The sequence below is a fragment of the Lithobates pipiens genome, unplaced genomic scaffold (assembly GCF_037356315.1).
Source record: "Lithobates pipiens isolate NorthernLeopardFrog02 unplaced genomic scaffold, aLitPip1_a1.2 Scaffold_22, whole genome shotgun sequence".
NCBI lineage: Eukaryota > Metazoa > Chordata > Amphibia > Anura > Ranidae > Lithobates > Lithobates pipiens.
The window spans coordinates 177,789,037-177,808,503 of record NW_027507784.1 but is presented as its reverse complement, the minus strand read 5'-3'; the positions used below and the strand labels follow the sequence as shown (position 1 = coordinate 177,808,503).

The window sequence follows — 19,467 nt, the reverse complement described above, 5'->3', positions numbered from 1 at the left end:
TGACACTAATACAGCGATCAGAAAAACGATCGCTTATTAGGCTGGGTTCACACTGGAGCGATGCGGGAACGCCACGAATGCGCGGCGGGTTCCCGCATCGCATGCCTCCCGGCGGCAGTTCACACTGCCCTATGCGAACTGCTGGGAGTGTCAGTGAAATGTTAATGACACCCCCAGATCAGTTCGCATATCGCAGTGCGATCTGCAAACTTGGATCGCATGGTGTGAACACCCATGCGATCCGATTCTGCTGCGGACCAAAAAAAGGGTCCCGTGCGAGTTTGCGGCGGGTGCGGCGGGTGCGACACGAATTCAGCCATACTATCTGTATAGCTGAACTCGAATCGCACAGAGATCGGATGTGATTTGCACTGCAGTGCGGTGCGAATCACATCCGTTCTCATAAACCGCTGCAATGTGAACCCAGCCTTAGTGACACTGGCGACGGGGGGTGATCACGGGGTTAAACCTTTATTGGGGGGGTTAGGGGGGTACCTTAGAACTAAAGGGGGCTAACCCTAACTGCCCTAACAGTTATTAGTCACAAATGACACCTGCCGGGTGATCAGGGGGTTAAACCTTTATTAGGTAATAAATGGCGGGTGCCCTGAAACTATAAAAAAATAACTAACCAACCAGCGTCACCTGTAACAGTTATATGGTGATCACTGGTGAAAGGGTTAACTAGGGGGCAATCAGGGGGCTTTATGCGGTAGTATATGGGGGTCCCTAGCGCTATAAAAAGCTGCGGCGAACCTAAATACCTACCTGCCTAACTAGCGTCACCTGTGACACTAATACGGCGATCAGAAAAATGATCGCTTATTAGGCTGGGTTCACACTGGAGCGATGCGGAAACGCCGCGAATCCGCGGCGGGTTCCCGCATCGCATGCCTCCCGGCGGCAGTTCACACTGCCCTATGCGAACTGCTGGGAGTGTCAGTGAAATGTTACTGACACCCCCAGATCAGTTCGCATATCGCAGTGCGATCTGCAAACTCGGATCGCATGGTGTGAACACCCATGCGATCCGATTCTGCTGCGGGCCAAAAAAAGGGTCCCGTGCGAATTTGCGGCGGGTGCGGCGGGTGTGGCGGGTGCGGCGAATGGCTGAACTCGAATCGCACAGAGATCGGATGTGATTTGCACTGCAGTGCGGTGCGAATCACATTCGTTCTCATAAACCGCTGCAATGTGAACCCAGCCTTAGTGACACTGGCGACGGGGGGTGATCACGGGGTTAAACCTTTATTGGGGGGGTTAGGGGGGTACATTAGAACTAAAGGGGGCTAACCCTAACTGCCCTAACAGTTATTACAGTCACAAATGACACCAATGCAAAAAAAAAAAAAAAAAAAAAAAAAAAATGACATTGGTGTCACTGTGACTGGGGGGCAGGGGTAATTGGGGGGGTGATCGGGGGGTAAAGGGGGGGTGTGAGTGTGCCTGGCATGTTCTACTGTGTGTGGGATGTGTTGGTGCAACTCACTGATCCGCTCTCCTCCGTGTCGGAACGAAAAATACCGACACGGAGGAGAGAATACATCACTTCCTCTCCTGTGTTTACATTACAGGAGAGGAAGTGATGTCACCGGGGATTTCCATTCGTCGGGAGCGATCGCGAGGGGGTGGCCATGAATGAATGGCCGTCCCCTCGTCCGGGATCGCTCCCGAACGAAAACCGACCGCCGCAGGCACCGGGCGGGGGCCCGATCGGGCCCCCGACCCGCGGGAGGCAAAGGACGTACATGTATGTGCTTATGCCTGCCCGTGCCATTCTGCCGACGTACATCGGCGTGCGGCGGTCGGCAAGTGGTTAATGCACATGATTTACAGTGGCTGTTTCACTTTATTATTCACTTTATTATTTAATCTGTTGTCGCTATATTAAGGCACTGCAATTTTATTATTCCCCCGCCCAAAAAAAATAACATAAAAAATGAATAAAATTATGGCAAACCTACAACAAAATAAAAAAAAATACCAAAAAAACAAACAAATTCTGCTGCTCTTTCTCGATTACGGTATATGCAGTGTTTTTGGAAATTCCTTATTAGCACAACAACTAAAGCCCCGTAACACATGGGCAAAATGATGGGAGACATTTGCCAGTACAAAACATACCAGCCCACATTTTGCCCGTGTGTAAGTCAGTCTGTTCGACGAATTGCCGGCTTCTGTTGGATGTTCATGCTGGAAAACCTGCAGCCGACAGACTCACGGAGTGTTCTGGCAGGGGGGCTGTCAGAACACAACAGCTTAGCAGGGGAGGATAATGCTGAACTAACCTTGCATAGCTGTCAAACTTATGTGTGCCCAGCTTTAACATAGCCTCTTGCAGGATACAATGCCCAAGAAAATCTTGTATTAAGCAGCAATGGCAAAAACAAAAAGTAGCACCAAACAATCATCTTCCAAAGCAAGAAACAGATTACCTTGTTTATTAAAGCACTGTAGGAAAATCTGAACAACTCTTCTATACTTTCTTACGGCATAGTTGCTCACATTTCTAGATACGACAGATTACACATTTTTCTCCATTTCTAAAGCTGCTTTATGACCAATACCAAATTTCCTAAAATAAACTCTCCTCTCTATTTGTCATGTACACCCTGCTTTATGATCACAGGGATTCAGCCATACTGTGCCCACTCTAACCATTGCATCATCACAACTGACATGAATATAGGAAGGAAAGCCCCTTCCGGTTCAGATATGCAGATCTTTTTTTCCCCATTTGCCTCCAATTCAGACCTGCTAAAATATGCCTTGAGTGGGTCTTACATTTATTTATTTTTTGTAAATTATTAATATACATGATTTACACCCACAGTTTGTGCAGCACTTTACAACATGACGGCAGACAGTGCAGTTACAATGCAATTCAATACAGGAGTTGTCAGAGGGCCCTGCTTCTTAGATCAATCTAAAAGAGCTTTACACAAGTGGTTTTGTTTTAGCCAAGGGAAAGCACTAGGAAGACCAAGCTAGTTCAATGACTCAACATGCCTAAGATAAGTGTTTTCAGGCACTCTCTGGAACAAATATACAAATCTGCTTTAAAAGTAGTGCATGTAGCTTTTGGAGCTTGAGGAGCCATATGTGAACAGTCATCTTTGAAACACATTGGAAGCTGAAAGCTGAGCATTTTGGGAGCTACAAGTTACTCAGGTGTGAATAGGCTTTAGCTCTCTTGCACACTGAGGGCAGGCTTGAAATCGTACGAGTTCAGGTAAACTCGCACAATTCAAACCCACATTTCAGTGCAAGTTTGGGGGTACTCGGGCAAATGCTCCAATGCTTTATCCGATACCTGGACAGTCAGGGGGGTGATTGGTGCGGCAGTGGGGAGAGTTACAAGCACCGATCTCCCTTGTATAGATTTCAATAAAGTAGCTGACAGCCGCTTCTCCTCCTCTCCCCTCCACAGCTTCCAGCTGTTTTATTGAAATCTATACAGGGGGGGAATGGTACTTGTAGCTTCCCCCACCACCACACTGATCACCCCGACTGTCCCTGTATACTGCTCCAGTCCCCCTCTGTGTCCTCTTCCAGGCTCCTCCAGTCCCCACTCCATGTCCTCCGCTCCTGTCCCCCCTGTGTCAATCTTTCAGGATGGAGGAAGGAGCCAGTAAATCTGTTGGCTCCTTCCTATTCCAAATGAACAGTCATTGATTACTGACTGTCAGTTCATAACTGAGCATTGTAAACTGTTTATGATACTTCAGTTTATGAATGGAGAGGAGCCTCTGTCTCCTGTCCATTCATCTCCAGTGCAGCTAAGGCTGCTGAGAAAAGGGACAGGGGAATCTCTGTCCCCAGTCCCTTTTTGTGTCTCAAAAGGGAGATGTCAGGGGTCTTAACAGACCCCTGAGATCTCACCAAAGCCCCCCCACAGGGCTGATAAAAAATAAATAAAAATAAAGTATTGTAATAAATATGTAAAAGGTTAAATTGTAACAATAATAATAAAATAAAAAAAAGACAAAAAAACACTGACATCGTACACAAAAAAATTGTAAAAAATAAAATTGTAAAAAAATAAAAATACTGCTGACAGTCCACGCGTCATCAGTGCTGCATACTAGTGCCACCGTCACGTGACAAAAAAAAAAAAAAAAAGTATTGTAAATCGGTATCGGCGAGTACTTGGAAAAAAAGTATCGGTATTTGTACTCAGTCTTAAAAAAAGTGGTATTGGTGCAACCCTACTCTTCGCTATGTTGGTTACCCTTTTAAAGGAATTTGTACCCAAGTGTCTGTCTGCTTTTTCCCCTTGTGGAGGTTCGGTTTTGTTAAAATACATACAAAAAAATAAAAGTAATAAAAAGCCCGCAATCCAAAATGAGTAAAAAATGTACAGTATATATTTACAAATATGAGGTCAAATCTATATATACACACAATATGAGTCTAATAAACATGCATGTAATTAGGATGCACTATGTACTCGGACAGAATATGGGTATTACAGAGAACAAGAGGTCTTGGACAGAGGGATGGTTGTGGATGTGGTATACCTGGATTTTACAAAAGCATTTGACACAGTTCCCCACACACGGCTCATGTATAAGGTAAAGTCTGCAGGCTTGGAAAGATCAAGTTGGAAATGGATAAAAAAAAAACTGGCTAAGAGACAGAATTCAGAGAGTAGAGGCCAACGACTCTTACTCTGAATGGTCTAAGGTTATCAGTGGTGTACCCCAAGGTTCAGTGCTGGGACCCTTACTTTTTAAATACTTTATAAATGATATAGGGTCTGCAATTAAAAGTAACATTTCTGTCTTTGCAGATGACACTAAGCTATGCAGTGGAATAACGTCCTTACAGGATGTCTCCAATTTACAAGCCAACCTCAATGCACTCTAATAATTCTAATTTGGCAATTAATTGGCAAATGAGGTTTAATGTTGATAAATGTAAAGTTATATACTTGGGGGCCAAGAATATGCATGCATCATACATACTAGGGGGGGAGTACAACTGGGGGAATCAATAGTGGAGAAGGATCTGAGGGTTTTGGTAGATCACAAGCTCAATAATAGCATGCAACGCCAAGCTGTAGTTTCCAAAAACAAGCAGGCCTTTCTTGTATTAAGATAGGTATGGACTCCAGAGAGAGAGATATCATTTTGCCCCTGTACAAATTAGTAAGACCACATCTGGAATATGCAGTTCAGTTTTGGGCACCAGTTCTCAAAAAGGATATTGAGGAACTGGAGAAAGTATAGAGAAGGGCAACTGAATCGATAACGGGCATGGAGGAGGTCAGCTATCAGGAAAGATTAGAGGAACTGAATCTAGTCCCTCTTGAGAAGAGGAGATTAAGGGGGATATGATCAACATGTACAAATACATAAGTGGTCCATATAGTGAACTTGGTGTTGAGTTATTCACTTTAAGGTCATCACAGAGGACAAGGGGGCACTCTTTACGTCTAGAGGAAAAAAGTAAAAGCTGTGAAAATGTGGAATAGACTCCCTCCAGAGGTGGTTCTGGCAAGCTTAGTAGATTGCTTTAAAGATGAAGTAAAGGCAAAAAAATAAAAAACACACCCTGCAAGGCAAAGGCATAATGAGCTAGTATGCATAGCATACTAGCTCATTATGAATAACTTACCTGAGAACGAAGCCTCTGAAGCGGTCCTCCGTCTTCCTCTTCGCCGCTGCCATGTATCCCGGAGCAACTTCCGGGTCTCGCTGCTCCTGCGCTGTGATTCGCCGGAGCCGCGATGACGTCACTCTCGCGCATGCGCACGGGAGCCGACACTCGCGGCTTATCGCCGCGATCTGCGGCCTGCCCAGTGCGCCTGCGCGCCGCTGTCTTCAGGTAAACATCTCCTAAACCGTATAGGTTTAGGAGATATTTCTTGGACCTACATGTAAGCCTTAATCTAGGCTTACCTGTAGGTCAAAGTGGTTTGTAAGGGTTTACAACCACTTTAAAAAGGCCTGGGATGGGATCTTTCCTAAATGCACATAATCTAACTGGGTACTAACAATTATAGGTAAAGTTCATCCAGGGAAATCCGATTCCCTCTCGGGGTTTTTCACCTTCCTCTGCATCGATTGTGGGTGAATAATTGTGTATCCTTTTTTCGTTGAACTAAATTGACTTGTGTCTTTTTTCAACTTGACTATGTAACTTATTTACAATGAGCCAAGTTAGACACAGTTATGTCTACAGTGATTTATTAGTTCTTTTTTCCTAATTTGTTTATTATTTTTTTGTCCTTTACCTTATTCTCTACATTTATCCCTGTTTTATGCTATTTAGGAGCGTTAGACAGATCATATGGCATGAATATATTGATATACTATACCCTCTCTAGAGGAGTACAATTGACAGTCCTGTGATACCAATGCTAATATGCATTCACACAAGTTCAATTGGTGCTCAAGTCCACTCACATTTATTAGCCTGCATTGCTAACATGTATGTGCACTTACTCAAAGCACAAGCTGTTGCTTAAACCAGTTAAACCTGTTTGTCAGTGACCACAGTATGTATTCTATTTTCTATCACACATAGTAAGTGTGGGTGTCTATTTATTATACTTTCGTTGTAAAACACGGCATAACATTAGAATATTTGCAAATACGTCTATTATTTACATATTTTAGAGGCAAAAAGGGGTCAGTGGCACTCGGAGGTCCTCTTTCCTATTGCTAAATTTCTTTATATGTTTGCATGGTTTATCACATGCCTGAGGAAGGCTCCCCTTGTGGTCTGAAATGTTTATTTTCCATGTTTGTGTATATACACAGCTCTCTACCACACAACTAACACAATTCCCAACAAAGTCAACCAACAAAAAGTGTCCAGTGCTCTTGATAGTGCTCTCTAATGTGCTTCTTCTAAAACAAACACTATATAAAATTCATTCCATTGGCTTTTATAGCAACATTCTTTGTTTAGTGTGATGCTTCACCTCCACATCTGAAAACTAACCAGTTTGAGGAGGAGAAGAAAGAAGAATAAAGGTCACAAAGCACTTCGCACCTGAAGTCGCACTGAGATGTGGCTTTGAAATTGTGATATTTTACATGAAGTTGCACAATTTCAGAGCCGCATTCCATGTGAACGAGGGCTTAAAATGATTTCACTACAAGTTACATATCACGCACACACTCTAGAATGAGCACAATAATACTAGGACTGTTATTCACAGTTAGCTGTAAACTGATGACATGCAAGAACTTTAAGGGCTCGTTCACTCCATACGTGCATGAAAACTGATGGGAGAACTCTGCAGATTTCACTAGCAGAGACATCAGTTTTCATGCACATTTCAGTGAGTTTTTATGCATGTTGACATTAGATTTCATGCGCATCTCTATGTGCCCTATTCACACCAGCGTTGATTTCTTATCTTTTTTCCCACTGCAGAAAACTGCATGCATGTTTCAGATTCCTGCAAAAAAAAAAAAGAAAATCTGCACGTTGTGGTGTTAACAGGACACATAGTGAACAATTTTTTTCTTTGAGCTCTTGCAGAACTAGTGCAGAAAAACTGATCTCTCCGCACAATGGTGTAAATGAGGCCTTAACCACTTCAGCCCCGGACCAATTTTCAGCCTAAGGACCAGAGGTCTTTTTACAATTTCTCACTGCACTGTTTAACTGGTAATTGCGCAGTCATGCAATGTTGTACCCAAACGAAATTTGCGTCCTTTTCTTCCCACAAATAGAGCTTTCTTTTGATGGTATTTGATTGCCTCTGCGATTTAAATTTTTTGCGCTATAAATGGAAAAAGACCGAAAATTTTGAGAAAAAAAACGATATTTTCTACTTTTTGTTATAAGAAAAATCGAATAAACTCAATTTTAGTCATACATTTAGGGCAAAATTTATTCAGCCACATGTCTTTAGTAAAAAAAAATGTCAATAAGCGTATATTTATTGGTTTGCGCAAAAGTTATAGCGTCTACAATCTAGAGTACATTTTCTGGAATTTACACAGCTTTTAATTTACGACTGCCTATCTCATTTCTTGAGGTGCTAAAATGGCAGGGCAGTACAAACCCCCCCCAAATGACCAAAATATATTCTGCTGCTTCTCCTGAGTACGGGAATACCACATATGTGGGACTTTTTGGGAGTCTAGCCACGTACGGCACCCCGAAAACCAATCACTGCCTTCAGGATTTCTAAGGGTGCAAATTTTTGATTTCACTCCTCACTACCTATCACAGTTTCGAAGGCCATAAAATGCCAAAATAACACAAAACCCCCCCAAATGACCCCATTTTGGAAAGTAGACACCCCAAGGAAATTGCTAAGGGGCATGTTGAGCCCATTGAATATTTTTTTTTTGTCCCAAGTGATTGAATAATGACACACAAAAAAAAAAAGTTTACAAAAATTTGTCACTAAATGATATATTGCTCACACATGCCATAGTTATATGTGGAATTGCACCCCAAAATATATTCTGCTGCTTCTCCTGAGTACGAGGATACCACATATGTGGGACTTTTTGGGAGTCTAGCTGCGTACGGCACCCCGAAAATCAATCACTGCCTTCAGGGTTTCTAAGGGTACAAATTTTTGATTTCACTCCTCACTACCTATCACAGTTTCGAAGGCCATAAAATGCCAAAATAGCACGAAACCCCCCCCCCCAAATGACCCCATTTTGGAAAGTAGACACCCCAAGCTATCTACTGAGAGGCATGTTGAGTCCATTAAATATTTTATATTTTGCCACAAGTTGCAGAAATATTACAATTTTTATTTTTTTTGCACAAAGTTGTCACTAAATGATATATTGCTCACACATGCTATGGGCATAAGTCAAATTACACCCCAAAATAAATTCTGCTGCTTCTCCCGAGTACGGGGATACCACATGTGGGGGACTTTTTGGGAGCCTAACCAAGCACTGCCTTCCGGATTTAAATATAAAACGATACCAAAAAAAACTGTTAGCGATCGCAGGGATCAGGCCTGACTCTGCGATCGCTGCAGTTATGTGTTTAGTGTTTTGTAAGTGACAGCAATCGATCGATACTGCACTTGGGTGGGCTGGGCAGAGGGGCAAAACGCAGGTACTAGCAGGTATCTGGGCTGATCCTGCTAATAATGCGTTTTTTTGGAACCCTAAACTGCTGGGGACGCTAGTATAGATCTGATCAGATCAGATATTAATCTGTTCAGATTCTATACCACTACGGGAGGTTTATGCTTTGCGCGTGGGTGTTAGCGGTACTGGCACTAACCTAGCGCTGCCTGGGGAGACGCAGACCCTGACCCTAAAACCTAATTGATATCACCCGCCGGGTGATCAGGGGGTTAAACCTTTATTGGGTAATAAATGGTGGGTGCCCTGATGCTATAAAAAGCAAACTAACCAGAGTCACCCGTAACACTTATACGGTGATCACTGGTGAAAGGGTTAACTAGGGGCAATCAGGGGGTTCAAATTTTTATTAGATGGTATATGGGGGTCCCTGGCGCTATATAAAAACCTGACGGGGAACCTAAATAACTAACTGGCTAACCAGCTTCACCAGTGACACTTATACTGTGATCGCTGGTGAAAGGGTTAACTAGGGGCAATCAGGGGGTTAAAACCATTATTTGGTAGTATATGGGGGTACCTAGCGCTATAAAAACCTGGCGGTGAACCTAAAAAAATAACTAGCTACCTAGCGACACTAATGCAGCGATCAGAAAAATGATCGCTTAGTGACACTGGCAAAAGGGGGTGAAAGGGTTAACTAGGGGCAATCAGGGGGGTTAAACCTTTATTGGGGGGTGGTAGGGGGCTACCCTGGACCTAACACTAACTGCCCTGACAGTTTTTACTGTCACAACTGACACTGAATGCAGTGATCAGTAAATAAATGATCACTGCAATCAGTGACACTGTGACTGGGGGGGGGGGGGGGTTGTATGCCTGTGTGTGCCTATGTGTTAGTGTAGTGCTGGTGCACACTTACTGTGTCCTCTCCTCGTAGTCCGGTCAAAAAGACCGCCCCGAGGAGAATGACATCACTTCCTCCCTGCCTGTGTTTACTATACACAGTGGAAGGAAGCTTCTCATTCGCCAGGAGCGATCGAGAGGGGGTGGCCAGAAACCAACGGCCATCCCCTCATCCCGGATCGCTCCTGCAGCGAAACGCACCGCCGCATCCAGCGGGAGGGGGTCCGATCGGACCCCCCACCCGCTGGAAGACAAGCACGTACATGTACGTGCTTGTGCCTGTACATGCCATTGTGATGATGTACATTGGCATGCGGCGGTCCTTAAGTGGTTAAAGCGTCAAGTGTCACCAATGGACAATTTCGGGTACAAGCACATATAGTTTTAAGGATTGACATGTTGAATATCTTCTTACTCTGTGCAACATCTGTTATAATGTTCATGTGTTAGGCTTCATGTATACGGGATGTTGTTCAACCTCTCCTGAACAATTTAACTTGACAGCTAGAAACCAGCGTCTAAAAGTGTCAGTTTAGCCGCGTCTGCGTCTAGAAGCGTTTGAAAAAAAAATATTATTTTTTGTTTTCAAAATAGCCAAAAATGGAAAAATGCCTGTAAACGAAAACACAGCTAAATGCGAGTTGCCGCCTTTATCATTTGAAATGCCTCTAAACACAGAGTCTGAACGCATTTGTTTTTGGGTTCCAAAAAAAGCTTCTAAACGCAACTGCCTAGAAATGACTATAAAAACAAACCTGTGTACATGTACTGATAAGACAACAGAGGAGAGTTCAGGAGCAGTTGAAAAAAATGCCCAACTGCTCCTAAATGTCCGTTTACCAGCAGCAGTGTACATGGGATCTTAATGTGTTTCTGAGCAATACAATTCATTTAAAGTAGAGCTAGAGGACAAACTTAATTTTATTTTGGATAGAATAGGGGAAGGTCATAGCCCCTCTGTCAGTTAATTTTTTGCCATCCGTGTCCCAATTCCGCTCACTTCTTCTCTCCTAGCCAAAACAGGAAGTGACATGAATTCCTTGCAAATTAAGGGAATCCCAGCTAACCAAAAGCAAGTGTCCACATTGAAAGATTTCCCCTCTATTACTTTTCTGGGGACAACCCAAAATGTGGGATTTTTTTTAACTTTCAATAATGGGGGCACAAACAGCAATAAAAACTCACAGGGGTTCTAATCCAAGTACACGAAAAAAGGTTTGTCTTTAGTTGTACTTTGAAGTGGTATTAAATACAAAAGCAAATAGTATATTGCAAGTTACCATTTCTTAGATGTGATGGCTACATTAATTTTCTTTTTTTTAGGCTTTATGAGCTCCAATTCACATCAGTGTGTTTTAGTGCAGCTGTAAAAACACATATCAATGGAAGAACATCTGAGAAACAAATTTACAATGTGTCCTGTTCATACCATAATGCTGCACTAAAATGTATGTCAACCGATATCAGCATGCATTAAAATGTGACTAAAATGGATGGAAATATACATGTATTTTATGCCCACCAGTGCCACCTATCAATGCCCACCAGTGGTGCTAATCATTGCCACCTAGAAGTGATGCCTATCAGTGTAACCGATCAGTGCCCATCAATGCCACCTACCGGTGCTTTAGCACAAGTCAATTTGAATTGGCCCTGAAGCCCACTAACAGTCATATCAGCTGCACTTGGAACTGGGAGGTATCTGCTCTTAGTATTTTCGATCCTTTCAAGTAAAGTTGTATCTAGTAAAAGCTATTTGTTGTGTGGAATTTGCAGACAGATTTTGTGGGATGGTCCTAATGAAAAAGACTATTAGAATGCATTTAGGTGGAGCATACCTTAGTTAATCACGGCAGATTTTCACTAAGAGGAATACAGCCTTTGGTTCAGATTTGTTCTGAATAAGCTTTGCCTGCTACATCTCATGGCCACGAGGATTTCCATTCCCCCTTTAGTGTGCCTCAGGTTGAGTGGTATGGTTGCTGGAAGCTTACTTCTTTGCGCACCACACTGCTTGTTCACAGGTACTATTAGATATGTAGATGTATTACAGCTGTGCCCACTTTAATCAAGCAGGGGAAATGTAAACTAAACTTTGTTCAGCCTTTACTCCAAGCCTCGTCAAAGATACTATCAGCTTCAGCCAATTCATACCAGTTTAGTCCTGCCTCTAGACACCAAGAAACACTTTCTTTTCTTACCCATAGTAGCTAGAGCTGCAACATCCATTGTCCTTGGCAACCCCTAAGAAATCTGCCTCTGCAATCACTTTCCCACCACTTTTCAGTATTGTTACTACTCCTCCAGCAGCTGCACAATTGGTTAATAGATCTGCTACCACTGGCAGGATTCCAGTGTCCAAACCAAAAAAACAAACAAACGTTTTTTTCTTACCCATACAATCCTGCCACTCTCCACTGGTGCCTCAACCATTTTTCAGCGGCTAGGAGAACTTTTGCTTCTGATTGCCTAAGGCGATTGGAGCGAATGCCTGTCAAAATCAGGTACCCACTCCCCCCCCCCCCTCCCGAAAGTTCCATTTCACAAATCAGGAGCCATGGGAGGAGGCCTTAAAGTAGAACTTCCCCCCTATTTGGGTGAAGCTCCACTTTAATTATTATTTCTTTCATATGACTGCATCTTAATTTTTAACAACTCAATGTTAATCTTCATAGTTCTAGTTATTCAGACTGCGGAAAAAAGCCATACATTGTATATTGGAAAATGCAGTTTCTAAAATGCAAATATTTGTCTACAAACATCCGTCTATAATAAATGTTTTTTCCTCAGTAAGACTCATTCAGCAATCTTTCATACATATTTATATATATACATATATAAATTAAGGAAATAACCCCAATACTCACAGATGTTTGTAAATGACACCCTGTACTGTGTCACATTACCACTTTTTACATCAAAGCAAAAGTCTTGATCTAGATGGCGGACATGAAAGTTCACACGCTTAGAATCTTCTGGTTTCCATAGGTAATGTAGGATGCATGTCAAATAAACCATAATATGATCGGGATAAACACAGTTTATTTTTTTTAGCCGGGGTGAAATAGAAATGGTTTCTTGGCTCTCTACTTGAATCTGGAAAACAAAAAAAAATGTAAAGTTGAATAAGCATGTTTTACTGCACACCATTAAAAATGCTGAGAATTCTAAAATGACTATTGAACTATAGAATTATAAAATGACTATAAAATGAAATATTCTATAAGTAATATTGAGGCGACCATCTTAGAGAAGATCCCACAGCACCAAAAATTTGGCAACCATGCGTGGATCATTTCCTCCCTCCAGACTTCTATCCCAGGCTCCTGGAACCTCAAGGTTGTGGAACCAATTGCCATCCCTGGTTATTCCTCTGCCCTGATGGTGAGCAGACTGCATCCTTCTCTCCCCCCTCTTTGCGATTCTTCTTCTGGTGGCTTGATAGACATTTTTTGCTCTTCTTACCTTTACCTTTAGATATCCTTCATGTCTCTCTTCAGATGTTACCCAAGACGTGGTTAGGGCCTGTGGTACATGTGATATTCCTCTGAGGCCCTCTCCACGGTCCTTACCCTTCTTTGTAATCTATTGTGTTATAACTACCTCTGCCACGTGCATCAGGTGGGAGTTTATACTCCCCTACATTTCTACTCATGATATAATATTACCATTTACCATTTCATTCTATGGATTATTTAGTTATCTGTACTGTGTTCATGTTTGAAGACACCTGGTAAAGGGGTTGTAAACCCTATTTTTTTTTTTTACATAACAAACATGTCATACTTACCTCCACTGTGCAGTTTTCATTTTGCACAGAATGGCCCAGATCTATCTCTTCTGGGGTCCCTGCGAGCACGCTCCTGTGTCCAGCTTTTGCGTGTATTCAAACAAATCAGGACTCGGCCCCCGCATCATTATATTTGATTCACAGCAGCGGAAGCCAATGGCTGCGCTGCTATCAATCTATCCAATCAGGACACGAGACACCAGCTAGATCCGAAGAAAGGCAGCGTTCAGGTAAGTAAACCGGGGTGCTGCAGCACTAGAGAAGATTTTTCACCTTAATGCACAGAATGCATTAAAGCGGTAGTAAACCCGCTATTTTTTTTTTTTTTTTACACCTGCAAAGCAAAAGGCATAATGAGCTAGTATGCACCGCATACTAGCTCATTATGAAATACTTACCTTAGAACGAGGCCCGACATCTGGCCCGATCCACGCCAAGGGAGCCGACATGCTCCCTCGGCGTTTCTTCCGGGTATCGCGGCTCCGGCGCTGTGAGTGGCCGAAGCCGCGATATCGTCACTCCCGCGCATGCGCACGGGAGATTTCATTCCGGCCGGCCGGACACTGCCGGATTTTCAGGCCGAGAATCCCCTTGTGCGCATGCGCCGCTGCAGTCAGCGGCACATACTGAGGGGAATATCTCCTAAACCTGTATCTCCTAAAACTGAGGGGAATATCTCCTAAATCTGTGGAATATGTTCCTTTTACAATGATAAATAAAATATCTATGACATGGTATTCAAACTATATAACAGTGGCCATCAACCTTGTCCTCAGGGCGCACTAACAGGCCAGGTTTTATGTATTACCTTGGGGAGATGCAGACTAAATACTGAAATAACTGAGCAGCAAATTATATCACCTGTGATGTATTTCAGTTATCTTGCAAACCTGGCGTTAGTGGGCCCTGAGGACAGGGTTGATGACCACTGCTATATAACATTTATACCTTAATGAAAGATTTCTGAGACTTTGTGTAAAGGCTTCAATTATTAAAAGTTCTCCCAGCTGAAGACAAGCAAATCCTGGAATACAATTCAAGCTGAAGACAAGCAAATCCTGGAATACAATTCAAGCTGAAGACAAGCAAATCCTGGAATACAATTCAAGTAACACTGTACGTCTCAATGTAGTTTTCAAACTGTATCTCTTACAGTTGGGTGATTGTTGAGATACAGTACGATAGTTTCTGTCCTCTCAGGCCTTAATTGACAGGTAAGGACAAATTTGTCTGACAAAATGAGTTCATATTTTCACACCCTTAAATGAATGATATTAATGTTCTCCACCAACACAGTATAACGGTTCCCTATAGTCTGATCAGTAAATTGTTTTTTCTTCTCCTTCCTCTCAGTAAAATGGCGAGACCAAAACTGCAATTTGCACATATCATGAGAAGAAAAAAATTTCCAAATGCTACAAGGATGACAAAACACATCCTGGCATGCAAGAGGTGCCCTTAAGACATTAAAGGTTCATGTACACCTAGCCTACTTTGACCGCAGGCCATAGGAAAATGCAGTGTGATTTTGCAGCGGTTTGGGTCTTCCAGCAGTCAAATCGTTCTTTTCCTGAACTTGATTCTTCGCTGTTCAGGTGAGGGAGGTTGAAGCTCCCCTAACCGCAGCAGCTCCTAAACTCTGGTAAAAGCCCATGTGTACTTTGACACATAGGCGTGGATAGTGTTGAGTTTAGCAGCTTTGGTATAAAAATAAATAAAAAAAACTCCAATAGCTCCTAAACTCAATTGTACATGAAGCCTAAAGAATACTTTATGGAATGAAATGATGAGGACCAGAATGAAAGTGCAAATAGCTCTTCCCTCCAGCGTACTCATTCCAGAAACACTCTTTCTGCTGCTTCTGAATCACCACAAAGTATTTCTTCACCAGCAGCATCTTCAAGTAAGGAAAGTGTCACAAACCACGGCCTCCCAAAATTACACAATCCATTCAGTTATAGAGAAAATGACACCTGGAAATCTAGAACATTCCTCAAGCTCTTGCAAGAGCAATAAATGCTTCTGGATCAGCATTGCCAATACCTGAAAATGCATATTGGCCGGAAGCTTTTAAATTATTAGGAAGGAAATGGGGGTGGCTACCTGTTCTCAAGTATAGGTAAAATATTTTTACCATATACAGCCTTTTTTATTAGAAAAGCAATAAAAAAGATTTTAAAAAGCAAATTTAATTTACTGAATAAGCTGTACTTTTAGTTCAATAATACTTTTATTATGGCTGTTACTGATTAAAATTTTAGTGTTCGATTAATAGTTTTTTTTAAATCAATTAATCGACTAATTTCGATTAATTATAACGCACATACAGATCCAACTACTTTTAGCTGATCTCCTTGCATTGCAACTCTGCATTAGTCAGTGGTAAATGTGGTATACACTATATACAATCACCCGACACTAGTTCGTTTCCATGACTTAACTTCACACAAATACGTTTTAAATTCAAACTAGCACTGGCGTAAGTAATTTTTTTCCACAGTAGCGTGACAATCCCTCCACCTCCGGTCTAACTAATTAGTGATGGACGAACTTCCGACGGGACGTTTCACGAACGCGGACCGCGAACGCGGCCGATAGTTCGCCAACCGGAACGTTCGCGGCGGGCCCCATTGACTTCAATGGGAGGCGAACTTTGCAAACCTACAGGTCAAATTTGCAGCCACAAAATAATTAATAGCTGTGCAAACATAGTCCCACCACATGGCCAATGACATAACACATGTATGAGGTGAATCTAGGATCGACAACTACAAGCATTCTTTTTTTATATGGGAAATTGTTGTGACAATTCAGGACTGTGGAGCGCATGAAGGCAATGGAGGAGAGGGAAGGTCAGGGACCAGGGTAGGCAAAGAAGAGGGTGCAGGAGACGATCACCAGCAGCGTGACATACAGCAATGACACCTGCACCGTGATAGTCATCTGACAACAGCACCGTGATAGAGAGCACTGACATCAGCAGCGCGACATAAAGCACTAACACCAGCACCGTGATATACAGCACTGACAGCAGCACCGTGATAGAGAGTACCGACATCAGCACCGTGATATACATCACTGACACCTGCACCGTAAGCAGCCCCAGGAAGTCAGCATAGCACAGGGATGGTGGGAGCCCCTCATAATGAGCATAGCACAGGGATGGTGGGAGCCCCTCATAATGAGCATAGCACAGGGATGGTGGGAGCCCCTCATAATGAGCATAGCACAGGGATGGTGTGAGCCCCTCATAATAAGCAGCCCCAGGAGGATGTCAGCATAGCACAGGGATGGTGGGAGCCCCTCATAATAAGCAGCCCCAGGAGGATGTCAGCATAGCACAGGGATGGTGGGAGCCCCTCATAATAAGCAGCCCCAGGAGGAAGTCAGCACAGCACAGGGATGGTGGGAGCCCCTCATAATAAGCAGCCCCAGGAGGAAGTCAGCACAGCACAGGGATGGTGGGAGCCGCTCATAATAAGCAGCCCCAGAAGGATGTCAGCACAGCACAGGGATGGTGGCAGCCCCTCATAATAAGCAGCCCCAGTAGAAATATGACACCACTCAACCTGTTCAAAGAGGAGGGTACGGGCATATAGTACGATGTGCTTTTTTTGGACAAGGAAGTGAGCCAAATGAAGAAAGAAGGTCTCTGTGCTCGATTAAAAAAATTGTTTATAGACATATACATGGTCTACTGGTCACATGTGTTGAATTCCTCCGAGATCCATGCCTCATTCATTTTTAGAAATGTGAGGTAGATAACACTGTCGTGAGCTAGGCGAGTACGCTTATGCTGCGCTGAACGTCCTTTTGGACAGGACACTGGATGAGGGGCAAGCCAACAGTTCGATTGCAAATTGGGCAAGCTCTGGCCAGAGGTCAAGCCTGCCCACCCAGTAGTCCAGGGGTTCATCACTCCTCAGAGCGTCCACATCGGCCGTTAACCTGATGTAGTCGGACACCTGACGGTCTAGGCGTTCCCTGATGCTGGATCCGGATGACACATGTCGATGGGTCGGCTGAAAAAATGACCTCATATCCGAAGTCACCAACACATCTTCAAACCGGCCTCTTCTTGCAGGCGCTGTTGGATTGGTACCCGCAACTCCTTCTCTGGGAGTGGGAATTGCTCCTCTGCCAGCGCACGCAAAAGCAGAATGCAGCATTTCTCGAAGCAAGGCCTGGAAGTGCTCCATTCTGCCAGCCCTCTGTGACGGCGGTAACATTTCCGCCATTTTGTGTTTGTACCGGGGGTCTAAGTACGTTGCCACCCAGTACTAGTCCTTGACCCTTATGCTTTTTATACGGGGGTCCCTATTAAAACACTGGAGCATGAAGGCCCCCATTTGCACTAAAGTGGAAGCAGTGTGGTGGCCTGGCTCCTGCTCATCATCCAGGATAATGTCGTCCTCTTCATTCTCCTCTCCCCATCCATGCACAACAGGGATCCCAGAAAGGTTTAAAGCATGCTCTTCTTGCTCCTCCTCATCCACCCCGGCACCATCTTCCTCTGACTCCTCTTCAGACTCCTGTTGTTCACTTGTCTCAGATAGAGTAGCCCCCTCTGGGAATTCATCCAGCATTGCGACTTGCTCATCTTCCCGCTCCTGCTCCTCCACAGCTTGATCAATGACACGACGCAATGCACGCTCCATAAAGAAGGCATAAGGTACCATGTCACTGATGGTGCCATGGCTGCGACTGACCAGTTTGGTGATCTCCTCAAATGGACGCAGAAGTCTGCATGCGTCGCACATGAGCAGCCACTGGCGCGGTGAAAAAAACCCCAGCTCCCCAGAACCTGTTCTGCCGCAGAGTTCATACAGGTAGACGTTAACTGCAAGTTTCTGCTGGAGCAGCCTATCAAGCATATATAAGGTTGAGTTCCATCGCGTTGGGCAATCGCAAATAAGACGTCTGACCGGCAGATTGTGTCGCCGCTGAATGTCAGCAAGGCGAGCCATGGCCATGTAAGATCTTCTGAAATGGGCCGAGATTTTCCTTGCCTGCCGCAAGATGTCCTGGACCCCAGGGTATTTGACAACGAATCGCTGCACGACCAAGTTTAAGACGTGTACCATGCATGGCACGTGCGTCATTTTGCCCTGTTTCAATGCGCTAAGCAGATTGACACCGTTATCACACACCACTTTACCAACTGTCAAATTGAGCGGTGTTAGCCACTGATCTGCCTGTGAACGCAAAGCTGAAAGAAGTGCCGGGCCAGTGTGGCTCTTGGCTTCCAGGCACAACAGACGCAGCACGGCATGGCAACATCTCACCTGGCATGTCGAATAGGTTCTGGGGAGCTTGGGTGGCGCCGCGGAAGAGATGCTAGCAGCGGAAAAGGAGGAGTCAGCCGAGGAGGAGAGGGAGGAGGATGGAGTAGGAGAAGGAGGAGAAGAAGAGCCAGGCCTGCATGCAATCCGTGGAGGTAAAACCAAATCTACACGGGTGCCACGGGTTACATGCTTGACGGCCGTCAGAAGGTTCACCCAGTGGGCAGTAAAAGTGATATACCTTCCCTGCCCGTGTTTGCTAGACCACGTGTCTGTGGTCAGATGTATCTTGGCATCGACACTGTGTGCCAGAGATACATTCACTTGCCGCTGAACATGGCCATATAGCTCTGGGATGCCCTTCTGTGAGAAATACTTCCTTCCTGTGACCTTCCATTGTGGTGTTCCAATGGCTACAAATTTGCGAAAGGCCTCCGAGTCCACCAGTTTATATGGCAGTAGTTGG

General features: G+C 44.0%; 1 protein-coding gene across 1 annotated transcript in view; it reads right to left on the bottom strand.

The window, feature by feature from the left end:
- The window catches only part of NEMP2 (nuclear envelope integral membrane protein 2), a 75,344-nt gene that overhangs the window by 32,600 nt on the left and 23,277 nt on the right, over nucleotides 1-19,467 (bottom strand). The window contains exon 3 of the mRNA XM_077448670.1: nucleotides 12,797-13,025. Coding sequence (XP_077304796.1) covers nucleotides 12,797-13,025 — 229 coding nt within the window. The remainder of the gene's footprint in view (nucleotides 1-12,796; nucleotides 13,026-19,467) is intronic.